This window comes from Calypte anna, chromosome 3, assembly GCF_003957555.1.
Source record: "Calypte anna isolate BGI_N300 chromosome 3, bCalAnn1_v1.p, whole genome shotgun sequence".
NCBI classification, from domain to species: domain Eukaryota; kingdom Metazoa; phylum Chordata; class Aves; order Apodiformes; family Trochilidae; genus Calypte; species Calypte anna.
Window position 1 is genome coordinate 8,400,697 of NC_044246.1, and position 19,562 is coordinate 8,420,258.

The following is a 19,562-nucleotide window of genomic DNA, read 5'->3' on the forward strand; positions in this document are numbered from 1 at the left end:
TGCTGGTGCCCTTCCTTGCTGCCCAGACACACTGCAGGATCATCCCCTGTTCATTGAACAACAGGACTCCACGTCCTGTTCCACAGAGCTGCATCCTCAGCAGACCTGCTGTGTTGTAGCACTGTTTCTTCCCAAGCACAGGACCCTGCACTTGCCCACGCTGTTTGTAACATTTCTGTCAGCACATTTCTCCAACCTGACCAAGTTCTGAATGGCAATCCTACACGCTTCAGTGGCAGAATCCCTCCAGTTTTTCACAGCTTAAGAATATGGTTTCTTTTGGCAGCTACTGTACAGTGCCACTGAATCTAGTCTCCAATCTAAAGAGTCTTCTGGCTGAAGTCCATCTCATTTTCCAATCTCTTTAGCTCATCCCTATAGTGATTTTACTTGGATGACATTTACCTTTGTCCCATTATATTTGCTGTTATCATCTATTTGCTGAGTGTCATCACTGGTGATAATAAAAATGACAGACGAAGAGCTGAAAGTCACTTTCTTCTTTGGTCTGTTCCCTGCTTTCTGAGACATAACTATTGGCCTTATTGGTTTGTCATTCCCTGTTGATGGTGGCTCTTTCACAGTCCTCTGGAACCTCATCAAGCGAAAGCACAGGAGCTGCAGGAGGCATCGTCGGAACTGCAAGGAAGAATAAACAGAATGAAGCTACAACTTCCTAAGCACTCTCTAGGATACAGTGAACACAGCATTGAGATAAATGAATCACAACAAGAGATTTCTGCCCTTCCCCACCTTGTTTTAGTTTCCGTGATGTAACAAACATGATGGCTTTTTAGTGTTTTGTTTTGTTTAGTTATTTTTGTTTGTTTGCTTGTTTTTTTTTCCTATTCCCCAAAGAGCTGAATAGCATCACGCAGCCAGTAGAGGGCACTGAAATGCAATTTAGTATTTTACCAGTAGCGAGATCTGCCATCAATAATTTGCTAAGTGAACATGGCTCAAAGTGTGGTACAGGTACTGTTCTCATTTTCAGAAATCACACATTTGATCTAGCAGAAGAAGAATATTCAGAGAAACACTTCACAGGAGGACACAGAGGGAAGGAACAAGGGGAAGAAAGGGATACCAAGAGATATTTTCTTTCTTTTAAGTAACTCCAAGGTCTGGAATTTTTAAAAAGTATTGAATGTCATAGATGTAAAATGAAATTTCAACAGTTGTTAACACAGAGCTAAAATGTTCCATTGAACATCGAAGAAACAGAAGTCTTCCAGTTAACTAGGAGCCACTTCTGATAAAGGAAGTCTATACTACCTTGTGACTAAATAATGCAAGCTATTCAGTGAAATCTTGCTTTACCATATAGAATGGCAATTCCAGTAGTAGCACTGTTTTAAATGCTCCAATTATGGCCTCCTTTTCACAAAGTAAAGCACTCAAGTATAGAGGTTAAAGGATCCATTCATTCAGTAGCTGCATGTCTGTAAACATCTGAAGCACAAATATGATTATTGGGGGAAATTCTCTGTTTTTACTAGAAATAAGTAGGCAGCTTCCTCTTTTAATAACTTAAGCCAAGACATGCCTGGAATGTAAAAGAGTGTTTAAAAGAAAGTAAAAGAAAACAAAACAAAAACAAACACACAAAAAACCACAACAAACCAAGAAAAAATCCCACAACAACAAACAGATGTAGGGGGAAAACCCAACCTTTTCTACTCCCTACTTGAACATGTTTTTAAACAGCTTTCCATTTGCCTGTGTTAAGGATTATTGTGTATTATTCTGCATTGCAAGTGACTGATTTTTCAGCTATTATTCAAGAAGCTCTTTGTCCTGCCAGTTGGGAACAAGGTTTTGTTATATGGAATTAATTCTATTTTGACATTGGGAATGTAATAGGTCCTGTTCAGAAGGAAACCTAGAAAGCTACAAGATGACAGAGCAAGATAATCTGGTGCAAGAGAATGGTCACGTGGAGGTCTTGGAGATTCCAAAGATTGCTGGCTGGCCCAGGCTCCTGCCTGGCAAATGTAAGCCAGTGTAGGAAGTCACAGAGAATTCCATTTTTATAATGAGCTAAAATATGACAAAAAAACAGGGATATCTAGCAATCATTCATGATTTTGTACCCTTTGTCAAGTGGTTCCCTTAAACTCCAGATATCTTTAAGTCTATGCACTTTTGGTTTCAGAAGTTCACAATGTGCATGTTTGCATTTCCAGTGAGTGTCCTGGGTTATAGTGAAGGCATTGAAATGTCTAAATAAATTTAGCAGCACTGCCTAACTTTACTCAGTGGTTATCTTCACAGTACTGATGATTTACAGAAAGTTCTATAGCTTTCTAGTTTCCATGCATTTGACATGACAGTGGCTACTCCAAATACTTCCATTTTCTCTTTGCTCTATAAAGCACTGAAAAGAACCAGTTACCACCATTAAATCAGCAGCCTACTTTTCATAATGAAGCCTACAAAAGCAGACAAAAATAAAAAGTTGCTTCTCATAAACAGGTACAACTTCTTAACAGCATATAACATGTTTCCAAAAAGCATTTCAGTGCCATCCAAACAAGATTCCAGCTTTGAGTACAATGAAGCTCTGAGAAATGCTATTGGTGGAATATCTGAATTCCTACACCAAGCTGTTCAATTGTTCCTTGTGTTGCCATAATGGGAAAGTCAGATACAAGTTTTTTTCTTCCAAGAAAAGCAGACACTGGATATTCTGAATTTTCTCTCATGGAGTTCTGTTGAGGTAATGGAGTGATTCAAATGAGGTTTTCTCTTTATAGTCCACTTCACAGGTAAACTGCCAAAACCAGACAAATTTTGACACACTTTCCCCTTTCCTTTTTTGTGAGTGCTCATGTGTGAACTCAGACATTTAAAGTCAAATTTCTGATAAGGCAGTACTTAACCACCATCAAGGTGTCCTAAACTGGACAATCGTAGTATTGGCTACAAGTAACTAAAATAAGAAAACCTTTAATGCTCCTACCTTTCTATTCATGAAGATATAGATGACTGGATTATAGGCCGTGCTTGACTTGGCAAAGAAAGATGGGATAATAGCTACAGTTGGAGTTACAAGGTTGCTATGGCCATATGTTATGAGCAGGGAGACCACTGCATAGGGCATCCAACAAATAAGGAAAGTGGAGATCATTAAGAAACACATTTTAGCCACCTTCTTTTCATATTTGAGAAGTCTGATCACTTGAACAGTCTGAAAATCTTCCACACAGTGAAGCTGTAGAAGGAAAAGATAAATGGTACAGTAAAATAGCTCTACATTTTACTTGAAATGGAACAGTTCTACATTTAGTTATAAATAACTGATTTAGCTTTAGACACAGACACTATACACCTTACCTAGGGAATCACAGTTCTTCTGGAAGTTCACATCATGGTTCCCTAAAATGTATTGTGTGTATTAACTGTAAAAATATAATGTGAGGAAAAATAGAATAGGAAACCTCCTGGAACATATCCAGTGATGTAACAAAGCGTGCTGCACCTATAATTTTAGGTACTTTAGGAAAATAACTTGTTCTCATCCACTGGAATAAGCAAGGTCAGTTTACACTTAGTGGTCCTCTATCTGACTATTTAGACAGTCCTATAGATCTGTGTCATAAGTAATCTTTCAAGAAAAGAAAATTTTATAAATCAATTTCTCTATTGTTCTGCCATTCAGCTTGTTACCCTAAAATTAAGAAATTGCTGTTTAGAGCAGAACACTGGACAGCAGGTTCTCAGTGTTATCTGACTGAGTCAGAAAATCAGGTGGGACAGGTACATGAGGGTTCTCTGCAACAGTTATCAGTTGTCCTAATACTGCTATACTGCTGACCACAAACTTGAATGGATCAGGAGTAATTATGCACAAGATATATTATATTAACACTTTCTGACACTAAAGATCCTTTATAGGTGTCTCTGACTTTAATGAACATTACACATTCAAAAGTTTGAATAGGAAGTGAAAGTGCAAATTTAGCCTATGATCCAAGTTTAATATACAGAATTAACATCTTTCACTGAAAGTGTTACATTAAGAGAAGTCTTTATGAATCAACTTACCATTCTTACTGCATAAAGAATATGGCCATAGCAATAGGTCATTATCCCAACAGGTGCTACTAGGCAGCCAAGGAAAAAAAGGAGCACAAAGGAGGTGTCATTGGGGTCTTTTGACTTCCAGTCCACTGAGCAACCTAATCCATGAATTTCCAGAGTGTATCTGTTCCAGCCCAAAAGAGGTGCTCCAGTCCAGGCTAATGAGTAGAGCCATATGTATGTGATAGCCCTCCAAGACCAAGAGAAGTCAATCACTTTTGCATGGACTACTCGAATGTAGCGTTCATAGGCAAGAACAGTGAGAGTCATAATTGAAACAATTCCTGTAAGAAAAACAAAGAAAATCACTTAAATCATTCACAAACATTGCAAACTGGACTGAAGTCCTCTTGATAAGTGTTTTCTTTGCTATCAGGCTAACTCAAAATTAGCGAGCTCATATTATGACTTTAAAATCAGTAAACTTTCTGGGTCAAACCCCATTACTCACTAACTACTAGCTCAAACAGTATCATTAACTTCAGAACTACTCAGAATAGGATGCTGGCATCTGACCCATGAAGGATAATGGCCAAGAAGTAAGACAAGAAAAAAAAAAAAAAAAAAAAAAAAAAAAGAAAGAGACCAAGCTAGTACTTCTTCCTAAATGTCACTTCATTAAGTGGAACCATATGCTCCAAGGGTCATTTTTTTATGGCAATTCTTGCTGCTATTGGGGGAAAATGTGTATCTGTGTGTGGGGGGGGGGAATTTGTTTGATTTTTAAAGAAAGCTGTAATATAAAAATCAGATAACCAGCATTAATAAAATCTATCAGGTACCTCAGGAATTCCTAGTTGAGAGTGAAGTCAAAGAAAGCCTCCAACAACTTAAAGCATAGATATGCACCTTCAATGCATATCATGTCCCCTTGGGGACACCACTACTGACTGGTTGCCAACTGGATTTACCTCCATTCAGCAGCATTCTCTAGGCCCAGCCATGCAGCCAGTTTTTAACCCAGTTTTTAACCTTTCATTGCCATGAGCTGACAGCTTCTATAGAAGAACACTGTGGGAGATGGTATCAAAGGCTTTACCAAAGTCCAAGTACACAACATCCGAAGCTTTTTCCCCATCTACGAGGCTGTTCACCTGGTCATGGAAGATCAGGCTGCTCAAGCAGGACCTGGCTGTCCTGCACTTGCCATGTGAGCACCTTAGAGATGAACCTCTCAATTTTCCCCAGCAGCAAGGTCAGGCTGACAGGTCTCCAGCTCTCAGATCACAACTGTAGGCTCTGTTTGTTCACAACATAATACACTGAGGCTTCGTCTGTGATCAATGGAAAGAAAGAGCAGCTCCTCAGGACAGTGAGTCAGAATACCTACATAACCTTCTTACCCTTTATCACCTTTCTTCTCTCTGCAATGGCATTCTATGACAAATATCTCTGTGTACTTTTAGTATTTCCTCATCAGCTTTTATATCCAAGTACTGAATTCTGATCAGGATACAGTAATCAAAAGCACACATGCTTGGTTGAAAGTACAGGTGTTCAGAGGCAATAACTTATTGAGTGTTTAACATTCTCAAAGAATTCATCATGAGCTCAATGTATCTAAAAACAGTTTCTGAACAGGTTTAGATCAAGCTCCTATCAGTCTGAAAACAGTGCCATTTAAAGGGATACTTGAGTTTCCTCTCTGAACCATAAAAGAGACCTTGGTTAGCCTGATGGACAGTAGGTACTGAAGTGCAAATCCCTGCTCTGGTGGTATTCAAGAAGTGTCTGGTAGCATTCACGAATGAGGCAAGAAATGCAGGTCAGTGTTTTACAATAAATTCTTATTTGCCTATTTGAAGCATGATGTCCTCTGTAACAAGGTCATACTGGTAAGAGCAGAGGTTGAAATAGCTAGCCACAAAACCTGAAACTGGAAACGAAATGTCTTTGCAAGATATTTTGCTAGATAAGATAAAATGTAGGGAATTTTGTCAAAAAAAAAAAAAAAAAGCCCCTCATATTCTGGGGGCCATGAGCTGCCTGTTTGTTGGTGGTAGATGACATGCAGAAATATTTGTAAGAACAGGACTACTGAGATCTGCCTTAAGGAGATGAGTTTTAAAATGTGTATTAGAAAGATAAAGCCTGTAACTAGGGAAAAACCTCAACATTATTTCTGGTGGAGGGTGCTGCAGATGATGGTGTTAAAGAGTCATTTGGGTTTTGTCATTTTTGTAACTTCTAGATAGGGCTACATAATGAAAGAATTCATAAGAAAACATAAGTGCATTCAGTGGGTAGAATTTATCTTGCTTCATCACATCTAAGTAGGCATGTTTTTAAATGGGCAGATAAGCACTTTCAACTCTCAGATGAAGGATTATCAATAAGCTACTGAACAAGCAGAACTGAACTACAGGCAGCATCTCTCACAAATCAGATATTGCTGAGTGGAACAGAAATAGCCAGAGGAACAATTTCTGAGTAGCATCATCAGCATTTCAGAAGTTATTTAACACAAGAAGGTCCAAGATTGCACTGATTTTTTTTGGCCCCTCATTTCATGTTGCAAAAAAAAGTATGAAAAAAAAGGTGTACACAATACTACTGCACTCCCACAGTACGCAAATAACTTTGTTAGAGTTGTAAATTTGACTGTACATCTTTTTAATATATAAATTCTATAGATGAATTCTCATTACTGAAGTTAAACATGCATTACTCCTTAAGAATCTGTAGACTGTCCTTTTTTAGAACTATTTCCATCTACTCGACATTAATTTCAGTCCTTGGGAACAAAAATCCAGGTTGATGCAACACAGACCCACCAGAAGTGAAGGAAGGGCTGGTATGTGAACTGTTACAGGTGCTTGACCCCTGCAGATGGATGGGCCCTGACCTTATGTGCATGAGGGTATCCATAGAGCTGGCTGACATCTCAGTGAGGCTGCGGTCCATAATCTTTGGGAAGTCATGGAGATCAGGGACATCCCAGAAGATTGGAAGAAGGCTAATGTCATCCTCATCTGCAAGTAGGGCTTAAAGGAGAATTCAGGAAATTATAAGCCCATCAGACTTATTTCAGCCCCTGGAAAAGTTATGGAACAAATCCTCCTGGAGGCTTGCACTAATCAAATGAAGCATGACTGGGATAAACCAGCACAGATTCACCAAGGGCAAATCGTGCTTGACAAACCTTATCACCCTCTGCAACAAAGTAACCTGTTCTGCTGGTGTGGGACAAGCAGTGGGCATAGCCTGCTTGGATTTTTCTGCAAGGCTTTCAATACTGCTCCTCACAGCCTCATCCTGGAGAAATGGACATGTTACAGTCTAGACAGTTTGTCCAGTGGATGGGGAACAGGCTGACAGGTCACACACAGAGAGTGGTGGTGAATATCTCCTTTTTCTACTGACAGCCCATCAAAACTGAGGTCCACAGGGAGCAATATTGGGCCCATTGCTGTTCAATATTTTTCTAAGTGATCGGGATGTTTGGGATCAAGTGCACCCTGGTGAAGTTTGCAGGCAACACCAAGTGGGGAAGCAGACACTCCAGGAGGAAGAGCCACCCTCAAGGAAGATCTGAACCTGCTGGAAGAGGAGGCTAATAAGTAGTTCAACAAGGACAAATGTGAGGTCTGGCACCTGGAAAAACACAATCCAGGAGTGCAGCACAGACTTGGATCTACCCAGCTGGGGAGCAGCTATGCAGAAAGGGATGGGGGAGTCCTGGTGGACAGCAAGCTCAACATGAGTTAACAGTGTGCTTCAGTGGCAAAGCAAGGCAAGAGGATGCTGAGTTGCATCAACAAGGGCATCACGAGCACAGGTAAAGAAGTCATTACCTTAATCTACTCAGCTTTTGTCAGGCCACAAAGAACAGGGAAGCCTGACAGAGAAAAGAAGGCTTTGGAGCGACCTCATCACCATGTTCTAGTACTTGAAGGGTGAATACCAAGAAGATGGAGAAAACACAAGGAGTGATGGATATGAGTTACTCCTGGGCAAATGGTTTTCATCTGGTTTTCATGGTAAAACAGAGCATTCCACAAGACCTATCTAGATGCATAGTTCAAAAGGTTTCATAAAAAGTCATTCATTTTGAAATCACTCACAAATTGATTTATGGGCTCATTTCTTAAAGGACCTGCTTCTAATAATTCTTGGCCATACCAGATTTATTTGTGGTCGGGTCTACAGAGGTCAAAAAGTCAGTCTTTAATCAACTTTCCATATTTAAAGAAAAGAGTTTCCATATCAATAAGAACTATCAATAAACTTGCAATGCACATGCTTATCAGTTTGCCCTTGAGGCTGAAGCTATTACATCAGAACAATTTCTATAAAAGCTAATCTTCTAGATTGATGCCTTTTGTTGTGCAAGATAACTAGCAGAAGTGTAAAAATGGTTTCAGATAGACAATTAGAGCTTGAAACAAAGACATAAAGATTCACTTGTTTTATACATTCATTAGATGCAGTGCTTATTTGCTTGTCATCCAGATTTTTCCCATTAAATGTCAATGAAGCTACAGAGGAGGCTGAGTGAAATTTATTATAGTTCACTGCAAAGCATTCACAAGTGAATTCTGAAGCCTTCATTCAAGCAAACTCGTATGAAATACTAACAGAGCCTCTTTACATAAGGACTTCATTCACTATTCACTTTGGATCTTACCCCAAAGCTTTCTGAGGTTCATTCTAAAGATCCTTTTCTGGATTAGAGTATTAGTCTCCACTTCAACATCTTTCAGTCCTCTTTCCACTGTTAGTGATTTCTTCTTTCAAAACATTTTATCTTTCAAAACAAGGTTTACCTTGCATCCCTCTCCATGCCAAGTTCACAGTTTTGTATCTTTGCCCAATATTAACACTAAATGCTTATGTCAGGAAGGGTGGAGGGAACTGTCAGCTGATCATGGTTAGGGGACTTAAAAGTAGGATTGTGTAGAAAGCAATCAAGAGCATTGGTCATTTGTGGTCCAGATAAACCTATTAAATTAATGCTATTAAATTAATCTCAATAGGATGCACATCTGAAATATGATGCATTTGGAGGATGGGATGGGATAGCTCTGCTGGGCATTAAAGAGCTATGAGATTTCATGTTCTGTGAGGTTGCATCTCAGAGGCAGGGGAAGGTGGTGGTTGTGTGTTCTCTTCAACGTTATCTCATGATGAATGGTTGTGTGAAACTGGTATTCAGAAGACCTCAGTGTCCCTTTCAGATTATGCTTAGAGCTTCTTGAAATGGTTGAAATCTATGTATTTTGATTCAAGGCTAAGGCCCAGGACTCTGAGGGTTGATTTACTCTTCCAGCAAATCAGTCTTCTTAACTCTGAAAGACCTGACTGCTCCATGTTCACAGATAATGCTTGATCTATAGATTTTCATTTCAGAGAATACTCCTTTCTGTAAGTACTGACTACAAACACAAACACTCTTTGTGTTTGGGAGCTACAGATGCCAGTTTTAGCTCCAATTTAAGCCTGGGGAATTACCTAGCATGAACAGGGTCATCCCTGTTTAAGCTGCAAATGTCAAATGTAGAAAAAATGTTTTCTTGTGTAAGATACTAGCATGCAATTTTTATGTTGCAAGTCTCTCTCTTCTCCAGTAGCCAGACACTAAGAATCAAGAAGTTTTAAGCTGTTTCTTGTTGTTTGAGATTTTTTTAAGAAGTCCCTCTCTATGCAATATACAACCTACTGACTGCTTTGTCATACTGCCCTCTCAAACATGGCTTGTAATTTGGACAGAGTGGGTATATGGGAAGGACACTCTTCTGCAATCCCTCCTCACCTCCTTCACATTTGAAAAGCTAGATAGCAGCAATTTAGTAGAAGCAGCTCCTTAATCATGGCAAAACTACTGCACTCTGTAGTTCTGTATTATATAACCAGTCTATTTGAATTCAGCAAACAGGTGGTTTAGGTGACAGCTATGCATCACTGCTGAGTTTTCAACAAATTTTAGCATTTGCCTACAAATCTAGGTAGATGAAAACCACTTCTCTCAGACACGACAGACTTCAAGGATATTTTGTATACACCTCTCCTATAAAACTACAGGGGAATTAATCATCCCTTCCATGTTCAATCCTGCAAGTGATTAATTCACTTTAAAAAATTTGCTAAAGCTGAAAGCATGCTGATTGAGCCTCCAGCTGTCTATAAGACAAGATCCTAAAACTGTCTGCTGAGTAACCATAGAAAATGCTTTTAGTGAGATTAAATCAGTGCATATAGCATACACTGGTGATGCAAGAGGCTTGCACAGAGCATCGTTCTTTCAGTGTGCAAAGTACATGAAGTAGCTCACAATACAGATTAATGTTTTTGCTTTGTTTTAAAACAAGATGTAAAGGACAGTCTCTGATCCTGATGTCAGTATTGTGTGTGTGCGTGAGAAGGAGAGGGGAAATCGATTTGTCTATAAAAAAAAAGTAACTTCAGCTGTACACTGGAAGGAAATACATCTGGATCTCATTAACCATTATGTCCCAATGGTTACCTGTCCTGAAGGGTCATAATATTTACAATTAATTTTACACTAAAAGCTGGTAGTTTATTTACCCTTATAAGAATATACTACAATAAGGAAAGACAGAGGTCTCTAATCACACTTCAGTAAAACTAGCCTTTCAACCACAATAAAGGTTTAATAATATAAAGCCTACCCCATAGTACACCCTTACTGTGCAATCTTCTTATGCAAGGGACTGCCTGAGAAACAAAGATTTTGGTTCTTGTTCCTCAAGATAATTGCTGTAATGAACCAGTTTTTCCACTTCTTTCTTTCCTTGCTCAGATATATCAGAAAGCATTAGAACACCACTACAGGCCATCACTTGAGCTGAAGTGATTTATGCTTGAGAGGTAGGTAAGTGTGCATGTTCCACATGATCAGACTACCTTACTCTGAACCCTCAGGACCTATTCCTATGTACAGAGGCATAGGCACAGACACCCACTCCCTGGGGACAGACAGCACAGACACTTCTCCTGTGTACATCAAGTTCAGCAGCAATCACTGTCATTTAAAAAAATCTTTTTTGGCTGTGAAAAGCCAGGAGATGCACATAAAGATTATTATACACTGAGCATATATTCCATAATTAAACAAATTTTGCCCCAGGTAAGAGGTTATCTTTACCTGTTAACAAGGCATTTGGGTATGTTTAGCTGTCAGGTATCTTCTCTAGCAATTATACCCAAAACCATATACTCTCAGTAGTAGACAGCAAACTTCTGAGGTTTGTATCACTAAATCAGATAAGGAGATTACACAGATCTCTCCTACTTGCAGCTTGCTCAAACACAGTCAGGGAAAGAATTACAAGCTCTTACATAAGAGGGTGACACAAGCAGGGGGACCAGCACACAGTGGACTGCATGCCTTCATGGAAAGGTGACCCTCATGTATTAAATACATCACTTAATTGAAATAGCTGTTATATTCCAGCAGGATACATCACCTGTTAAAAACTACTAGAACTCAGTATAACTAAATCTAATGAGGATTATTGTCTCAGATCAAAATCAACATCATCAGAGCTTAGACTAAGACTTGTCAACTGGTGAGCTGATCTATGTAAGAATAAGACATGTCAATTGGTCAGCTGATCTATGTAATTTTCCCCACAGTAGTATATGGGGTGCTAAGAATGGCTTTGCAATAGCCATTTTCATGGCCCCTGCTGTGAAGATGTGTACCCAAACTGTATCTTGACTTCAGAATCTAATGTGTATAAGAAACTTGGGATTGTTAGGTGAGTGACAACTAGAGATGTTCAGTAGCCAAAATGATCAATTTTGCACTGTAGCAAGTTCTCTGCATGTTCTAAAAGCTCAATGAAAAAAAAGTAGCCAAGGGTAGAATGGATACCAAGTTCTGAGCAGCCCAATATAGCACAGCAAGTGGATATAACTACATGGGCTTGCCTAATGAAGAGTTTATAACACAGAAGGAGACTATTGCAAGGAACACAAACAATAGCCACTATTCCCAGACACAGCTTGTAGCTCTGTTGCCATCTCTGTCAACTGAAAAGGTTTAGAACATGAACATCTGCCTAAAGTGCCTAAGTTCTGGATCTCACATGCCTCCAAACTGCTAGACTGGCTGGTAAAATGAGAAGCACTTTTTTACTTCTGTCTTCATAGGCATATTAAGAAAATAAAATAGAAGCTGTGGTGGCACAAGTCCATATGGATGCTACCTGCAGGGCACAATTCCCCCCTCCCTCTCAGCATTGATGTGCCACTGCTATCCTACTGAGTTAGGTAGGGAAACACTTATCTTCACAAACAGAAAAGAACAATCTTTCTAGTTGAGAATTTGAAAACACTACTATGTACAAAAGGAAATTTTAAGATTAGAAAATAATTTATGAGGTTAGCATCAAATTATAATAGCCAACAAACATTTTCTATTACTTTACATGGCAACTGAACAAAGTAAATTCAGGCATCAGATATTCCTGAAGTTGTGCATTTAGTCTCCACTTCCATATGACAGACTACACACAGACACACTTTTCTAATACATCATAGGAAAAAATAAAATCTTCCCACTGAAACACATTATGGAAGAGGAAAAAATGTGAGCACACAAGGAAGTAATTTTGCAAACCAGTGGTGCTAGCTTGGCTACTCTGTAGATAAGGCCCATGAATTTACATAACGTTCTTTGGGAGCAGGTTTATTTAAAAAAGGGATGCAGGAAAGCATCAACACTGAATACACTTACACTGAAAAATCATGTAGCTCATCTCAAAATAAACTAAAAATCATGTGCAATTAAGCAATCTGCTTGCCAACTTTGTTGTTGGCATTGTTTCTATTTGTTCTATCTTTGGAAGATGGCAAGAGATTATTATAGTATGTTTTTTAACATTATACTCATAGTATGCAATTTTTTGAGTCTATATGGAAAATGTCTTCATAAAAAACATTAAGTATATCATGTAAGGGGTAAAAATAGAAGCAAAACTACACTTCTGTTTAAATTTAATGTACAGATGCATGGCTGGTAGGTGCTCGTGTTTTTCAAATATCTGAAGTGGCTGAATGCTCTAGGCACCCTTAAGTTTGCTAGGTTCTCTAGCACTTGCCCTGAAAATACTAGGAAATGTCTAAGAGCTGTGTACTGCAGAAATCATGACACACCAAACCTGGCTTAAATGGCTGACTCCATCCTGCAGCCACCACAGTGTCCAAGACATCAGATTTTTGCTGCACTATGCAGCAGCAGTCAAATCAGTCATGAGCAACCATGCACCTTCATCCCAGCAGCCCAGCAAAGGCTGAATATAGTGCCATTACAAAAAACCCCCAAAGATTTTACAGAAAAGCTACAAAGCTTACTAAAGACTTCAGCTTGCCTTGATACATTTTCAGTGCATGCATATTGCATGGGTGCACTGGGATCCACCTCTAGTTTATACATCCCTGCCAGAAAAAAAGAGAAACTGACCTGAGTTTTAGATTTCGTTACTCTTTAGCCAAACATTTCCTTTTACCATTAGAAACATGATCCTGGTTCTTTACAGCATCCTTTATGAGTAAAAACAAAGCCATATTCCTTTTAACACATTGCACTTATTCTCCTACAGACTTCTGTAAATGGTGCAGATGAATTTCAGGAACGAAAGAGTAAAGAGGTTACAGTTTTTGAAAATGGAACCAGCAGAGGTAATCCTGCAGTGCTAAAAGCCTCTTTTCACGGGAACCCGTTGGTTTCTCAAAAGACAACGGTAACACCATTATAACTGAAAGACAGAACTTGAATTTCACACATGGATAAAGAAATTGAAGGCACTGCCAGACACCGGGTAGCTTTATAGACAGCAAGGGAGCACTTCCCACAGGATACTGCCAGGTCTCCACCTGTTCCACCGAGGTGGGACACTTCTGACCCCATAAGAGTGTCCTGCGCGCTCCTTATGCACAGATCGCAGCATTTACTCATCTAAAATACAACCTTTCACGCTTATGAAGTCTGCGCATCATTCCGTCAACTCTGAGACCGCTTTTAACAAAGCTGCTGTCTTTTCCTTTAAGTTTCCTGACACACCGGCAAGGGCTGGAAGGCCGAGAAACTGATTCGTGATAAATTTGCTGTTTGCACCGGATCATTTTCCTCAGCCTCCCGACTTTCTCCTCAAAACTGTGCCCTGCGGCTCCGCCAGCAGTTGGCCCCCAACCCCGGCCCCTTCGATCCCTCACGGCCGAAGCTCCTCGCCCACCTCACTGCCTCAGGGCCGCCCTCCGGACACCGGCTCCCCCTCCAAGGGAACAAAAGCACCTCCTCCTGCCCCGACAACGAACAGCGAGGGAGAGCGTCCCTAACCCAAACGGGACTGGGGGGCAGATCAAGGGACGAAACTCCTAAGAAGAAGCTGTAAGGGACGCGGCCGCCGCCGAAGGGAGGGAGATGACGGTTGGGGCAGGGGCCGTGACGGTTGGGGCAGGGGCCGTGAGGGTTGTGGGCAGGGGCCGTGAGGGTTGGGGTGCGGGCAGGGAACCCCCAGGGAAAGCGGGCAAGGAGAGCGAAGGCAGCCGAGAAGAGGGACCCAGCGGGACAGGAGGTGCCGTCACCCACCGAAAAGGCTGTTGCTGAAGCCGTCCCACACGCAGCCGGCGGCGTCCCACACCCAGCGGCTCCTCAGGCAGGACATGAAGGTAAGGCTCACGCCGAAGACGGACACCAGCAGGTCGCTGAGGCTGATGTTGACGAGGAAGAGGTTGGTGGGCGTGCGGAGCCTCTTGAACTTGTAGTAGAGCACCAGCACCAGCAAGTTGTTGCACAAGCCCAGCATGCCGATGGTAGCGACAAGCAGCGCCAGCAGCTCGTAGGTGCCGGCGCTGAAGAGGGGCCGCTCGCCCGGCACCTCCTGCTCCCCCGCCGCGGGGTCCGGGCGGCTCGTCGTGCCGGTGCTGTTCTCCGTGTGCATGGTTCACGGCTCACGGATCGCCGCTCATAGCCGAGCCGGAGCGTGGCGAAGCCTTCCCGTCCGCTCCTAGCCCCATTGCAGGCTGCTCTCGGGTCCAGGAGGAGGAGGAGGTGGAGCCCCCTCCGCCTTCCCGCCCACGGAGGGCGCGCCCTCGGGTGGCTTCGCCCATGACCGGCCTGGGGCTGCCGGCAGCAGCGCTGCCCTCTGGGAAGCAGCGTTTGGGCAGACCTCGCTTGTGCACGGCTCCAGGAAGAAGCAGAAACTGTTAAATCAATATTTAGACTTTCTGAGTTTCTTCTAAGTACTTCCCCATAGTGCTTACAGGTGATTCCAGTAGTTGCAACATCATGAAGTGACCAACAGCTTCATGGACTGGGCTAAATTGTAATACAAGTGAATGCCCTTTTGTCAGCCACAGAGCAAGTAAGATACCAAGGTTCACACTACAAAATTACCTATTTTTAGATCTTTGTCGTCAGTCTGTGCTGTGTGAAAACAGCACTGGAATGCCCATTGTGCCTTTGTACAGCTCTAGCTGGTGGTAGTCAGGGTGTTGCACTGACATCCATCTGTGCTAGGGTGGCTGCACTGCCTCCAAACCAACCTGTCCCATGATGTATAATAGTAGTTTATGTTCAGCATGACTATAAGATTAAAACACCTTGCCAGACCAAACATCTTCCTCACAGGAAGACCTCTAGTTTGTTTGCTTTACTAGCTGGCCTACATATGTGCTGATGTGTGACAGCCTTCACGAGGGTCCAAATAAAACTTTCAGTTTAGATCTATTATTGGTTTAGATGAAAAAAAACCCAAACCAAACCAAACAAACAAAAAAACCAAACCAAAACGAAACAAGAACAAACAAAACCAAACATGTCAGCTCTGGAAGCAACAGAATTTTCACAGAATTTTGTCTTGGCAAACAATACCTGAGGTTTTTTCATCTCTTATACACATAATGACTTGCAGAAAGGCAACTCTACAACTTGATAAGTTATAGAGAGGTGTGTTTATTCCAGTGCTGGGTTCAAGGGGGATCTCTCCTCCTAACTTGCACACCAAGCCCATGCCTAGGCTCTTCTTACATACACTGAATCTGTGCATATTCATTAGATTTTGCAATATGCCTATGCATATGCATCACCTACTCCCACTTCATATTACAATTAGTCCCAAGAGGTCATTTCCATAATCTCCTCCCTCCTGCACTTGTGTAGTGTCTCTTGGTAGTGGCTGTGGGGGTCGTGGGGATGAAGTAAAAATGAAGCAAAGGTCTTTCTCTGGATAAACTTTTCACCTCTTCTTCTCTGAGCATTCACATTCCTTCAGTCTTCAGCCAAGCTGACAACATGTTCTATTTCTTATCTCAAGGTTGCTATAGCTATCAATTTAGTACATATATCTCCCTTGTAAGGTGATGACTACCCAAACAATGTCTTAGTTTCTACTAAACAGGCATTCTATGTTAGCTTTATCAGGTCAATATGACCCCTAGGCAGTTACTAGCAGGCATTTTATATGAACCCTTACATCAATAGAAAAGCTGAACTGCAGATCTATAGCTAGAGAATAATACAAAGAAATTGATCAACATGGTCTAGTGAAAAGTAAGTTTAACAAATAGACAAAAATTCAGTATTCAACCAGAGTACTAACTTTCTTATTATGGTATGGCACAGTAAAATGGCATCAGCATTCTCCAAAGATACTGAAAAGCTGAAAAATGCAGCAAAGTATCACAAACTGTATCTTTAGACCTGAAGGAAATTGTTAAAATAGGATATAGAGAGATCAATCTGCTTTGATAAAAATAAAAAATTAAAAAATGGAGAAACAATTCAGAAGGAAGAGCGAGTAGAATATGCCAACTATTACTCCAAAGCAGTGAAGATATTCCAACAAATGCTGAATGGAAGCTGAAGCCACACAAATTCAGGTAGAAGACTTAAATTTTAATAATGTGAGCAATTAAATTTTGAAACAAATACGGTGGATTCTTCATCTCTTTGTTTCTGCAGACTACAGCTTGATACCTTTCAGCAAGTCACACTTTAGAACAAAGTTGTTTGGCTCGTTATAGTGAGAAATGGCTGTTATTTAATGATCTTTAATACTGAGGATATAAAATTAGATCTCTAGGTCTCTTTTGGATTTAAATTTTATCAATTTATGATGCCTCTGTTAAATCTGGGAGCAAGGACACTAATTGGAGTCAAAAGAGATATTTTAGCCTGCCTGTTCTAGTTGGATTCTCTCATCCAAAATTTAATCATCTTCTTAATAAAACACTAATATCTGCACTGGCATAAAAATAAAAATAATCTAGGATTATGTAAATTGCTTTGATGAGAGGGATAAAAAGAGAGACAACTTTTTTCACCATTCCTTCATTGTCCATTTTTTTTCTAATGACAAAAGGTATTTGTTATCACTGATATGCTACTCTTAATACTTTAGAATTTTATAGCTCATATAAATATGTGATTGTGTGAACTAATATGAATTAATGACCTTATTAACAGGAAGATCAGTGAATAAATGGAAACACATATTTTCTTAAGCATAGCCAATGCCAAGAACAGTTTTGTTCACTTTCAGTTAGAGTTCAATTGTAGTTATTATGCCAATAATATTCATTCAAATGTGCAGCAGAGATGGGAGTAGTCTGGTAAATGGAAAGATACCAGAATTTACTGTCAGCATTATGTAGTATTACAGAAGGATCCATAGATACCACACACTGAAAAGGTAGACCTTAACTTACAAGGATTAGTAGTACTTTGAAGGAACTAATTCAGAGTTGGGATGTTGTCCTTGTTTTACAGGTAGATTTTAGCAACCTGATAAGGTTACCAAGAAAGAAGAGATGGCAGGTCGAAGACAAGAAAACAGTTCTGACTTCACAGTAGAACACTCTGTCCTACGTGGCAGTTTCAGAACTTGGTATGCCTTTACAATCTGCAAAATGTTATCAAGCACAAGGGGTCAGATACAGTAAAGGGCTATAGGAACTGAAAGTTGACCATTTGATATGTCATAGAATCCAGAACCCTGAGCAAGATAACTAGCTTCCATATGCAGAGAATCTGTGATCATAACATGATCCGAAGTAATTAACATATTCATTATCAATACCTATAGCCTTTAAAAAAAAAACCAACTTGTGACTGTTTAGTCAATAGAAGACTACTAGTGATCACAGGTGCAAACTGGAAACCTCTATTTTCAAGCACATGTTTTTCAGGAATATGCTTACTTCTTAAAATTCACTGCACTAAACCTTTCTTTGAAGACAGCTTTTTGCATCATTCCTTTCCAAAGAATGAAGGAAGCTTGATTCTCTATAGTATTTTCACAAGAACTGGCACTTGCCCATTCTTCAGTAGCTGCTGTATTTCTCATTCAGGGCATAGGTTTGGACTTAATTCTCTTGTAGCTGGAGGAAAAATAAATTAACTTTTCCACCACTCCAAGTGGAAAAACAGCCTATGATTCCAATATTCAGTAAAGAATTTAAGATGTAGCAAGATAGAAAGATAACACAAATATAGCACAGAGACTGGGTGCTCTTGCAGGGCAAAAATTATGCCTGATGTCAAGACACTGGGTAGAACATCAAACAGCTTTGATCTGTCTAGGCTGCCAGTTTCAAAAGAAAGTGGTAGCTGCAATTTTGCTTTCTGAATAGCTCCATCTTGCTGGAGTTTTTTATGTGTGCCATAGTATAGGAGTATTTTGACTTTGAGATCCTGACTGAACTTAGGTACAAGTTAAATGCAGACCTTTTTCAAAGCCATCACCATTTAATACATATAGCTGAGCTTTGGCCAGGCACAGTTTAAGAGCCAACACTTAATTTCTGGGCTCATTAGTAGTCTGTCAGGAGCAAGAAGGAAACAGTAACTTTATTGGAAGTTAATTAAGACAAGTTAAGGGAGTTTGAATTGCTCATAAGAGCTTATGGAAGAGGCAAGTGGACAGATGAAAATAACTAAATATCTACCTACTACTCCATTGTTGGATTTCTTGTAAACATTCAGTGTTACTGCAAAAAAAGTAACTGTCAAAAAGTGCTTTTCTTGTTCTTTTCAGACTGAATTGAATTTTGTTGACCTCTTTGTACTATGTGAATACTGATTCATAACTTAACATCCCTGGTAAAATGCTCTTATTGCTATTGTAAAGCCAGGCAACCTCCCATAGATTGAAATCCCTGTCCAAGCCTTGCAGCAGTAGCATATTCTAGAATATCTTCAGGTTGGTCTCTCAGTTCTGCCACAGATCAGATATCAACAGAAAACTGTCTCTGTCTTTCTGTCCATGCATCCAAATGATGCATGGATCCAAGGGAATACACAGTTACAGTTGTTTCTAAGTTTCTTAGTGGCAGTGTGGCCTTAGGCAGAAAACTTGAAAATAATACAAAGGGTAAGAGGATAATATGAAAAGTAGTGATAACTGGTATAATCTTTTCTTCTCAGTACAGAAGTCTGATGGATATGACAAACTTGAAACAGCTAGACTGAAATGTATTTTCTTACTGGAGAATGTGATCTCATATTGCTGAAG

The 19,562-nt window shown here is 40.2% G+C and overlaps 2 protein-coding genes across 2 annotated transcripts in view; one reads left to right on the forward strand and one right to left on the reverse strand.

Annotated features, from left to right (window-relative positions):
• Positions 1-359: 359 nt before the first annotated feature.
• Positions 360-14,990, reverse strand: OPN3 (opsin 3). Its single transcript, XM_030448110.1, has 4 exons — positions 14,639-14,990; positions 4,048-4,367; positions 2,963-3,214; positions 360-639 (listed from the first exon to the last, which is right to left on the reverse strand). Exons 1-4 carry the CDS (start codon positions 14,988-14,990, stop codon positions 376-378), a joined length of 1,188 nt encoding a protein of 395 aa, XP_030303970.1. The 3' UTR covers positions 360-375.
• Positions 14,991-17,859: 2,869 nt separating this feature from the next.
• The window catches only part of WDR64 (WD repeat domain 64), a 55,132-nt gene continuing 53,429 nt past the window's right edge, over positions 17,860-19,562 (forward strand). The window contains exon 1 of the mRNA XM_030446734.1: positions 17,860-17,936. Coding sequence (XP_030302594.1) covers positions 17,860-17,936 — 77 coding nt within the window. The remainder of the gene's footprint in view (positions 17,937-19,562) is intronic.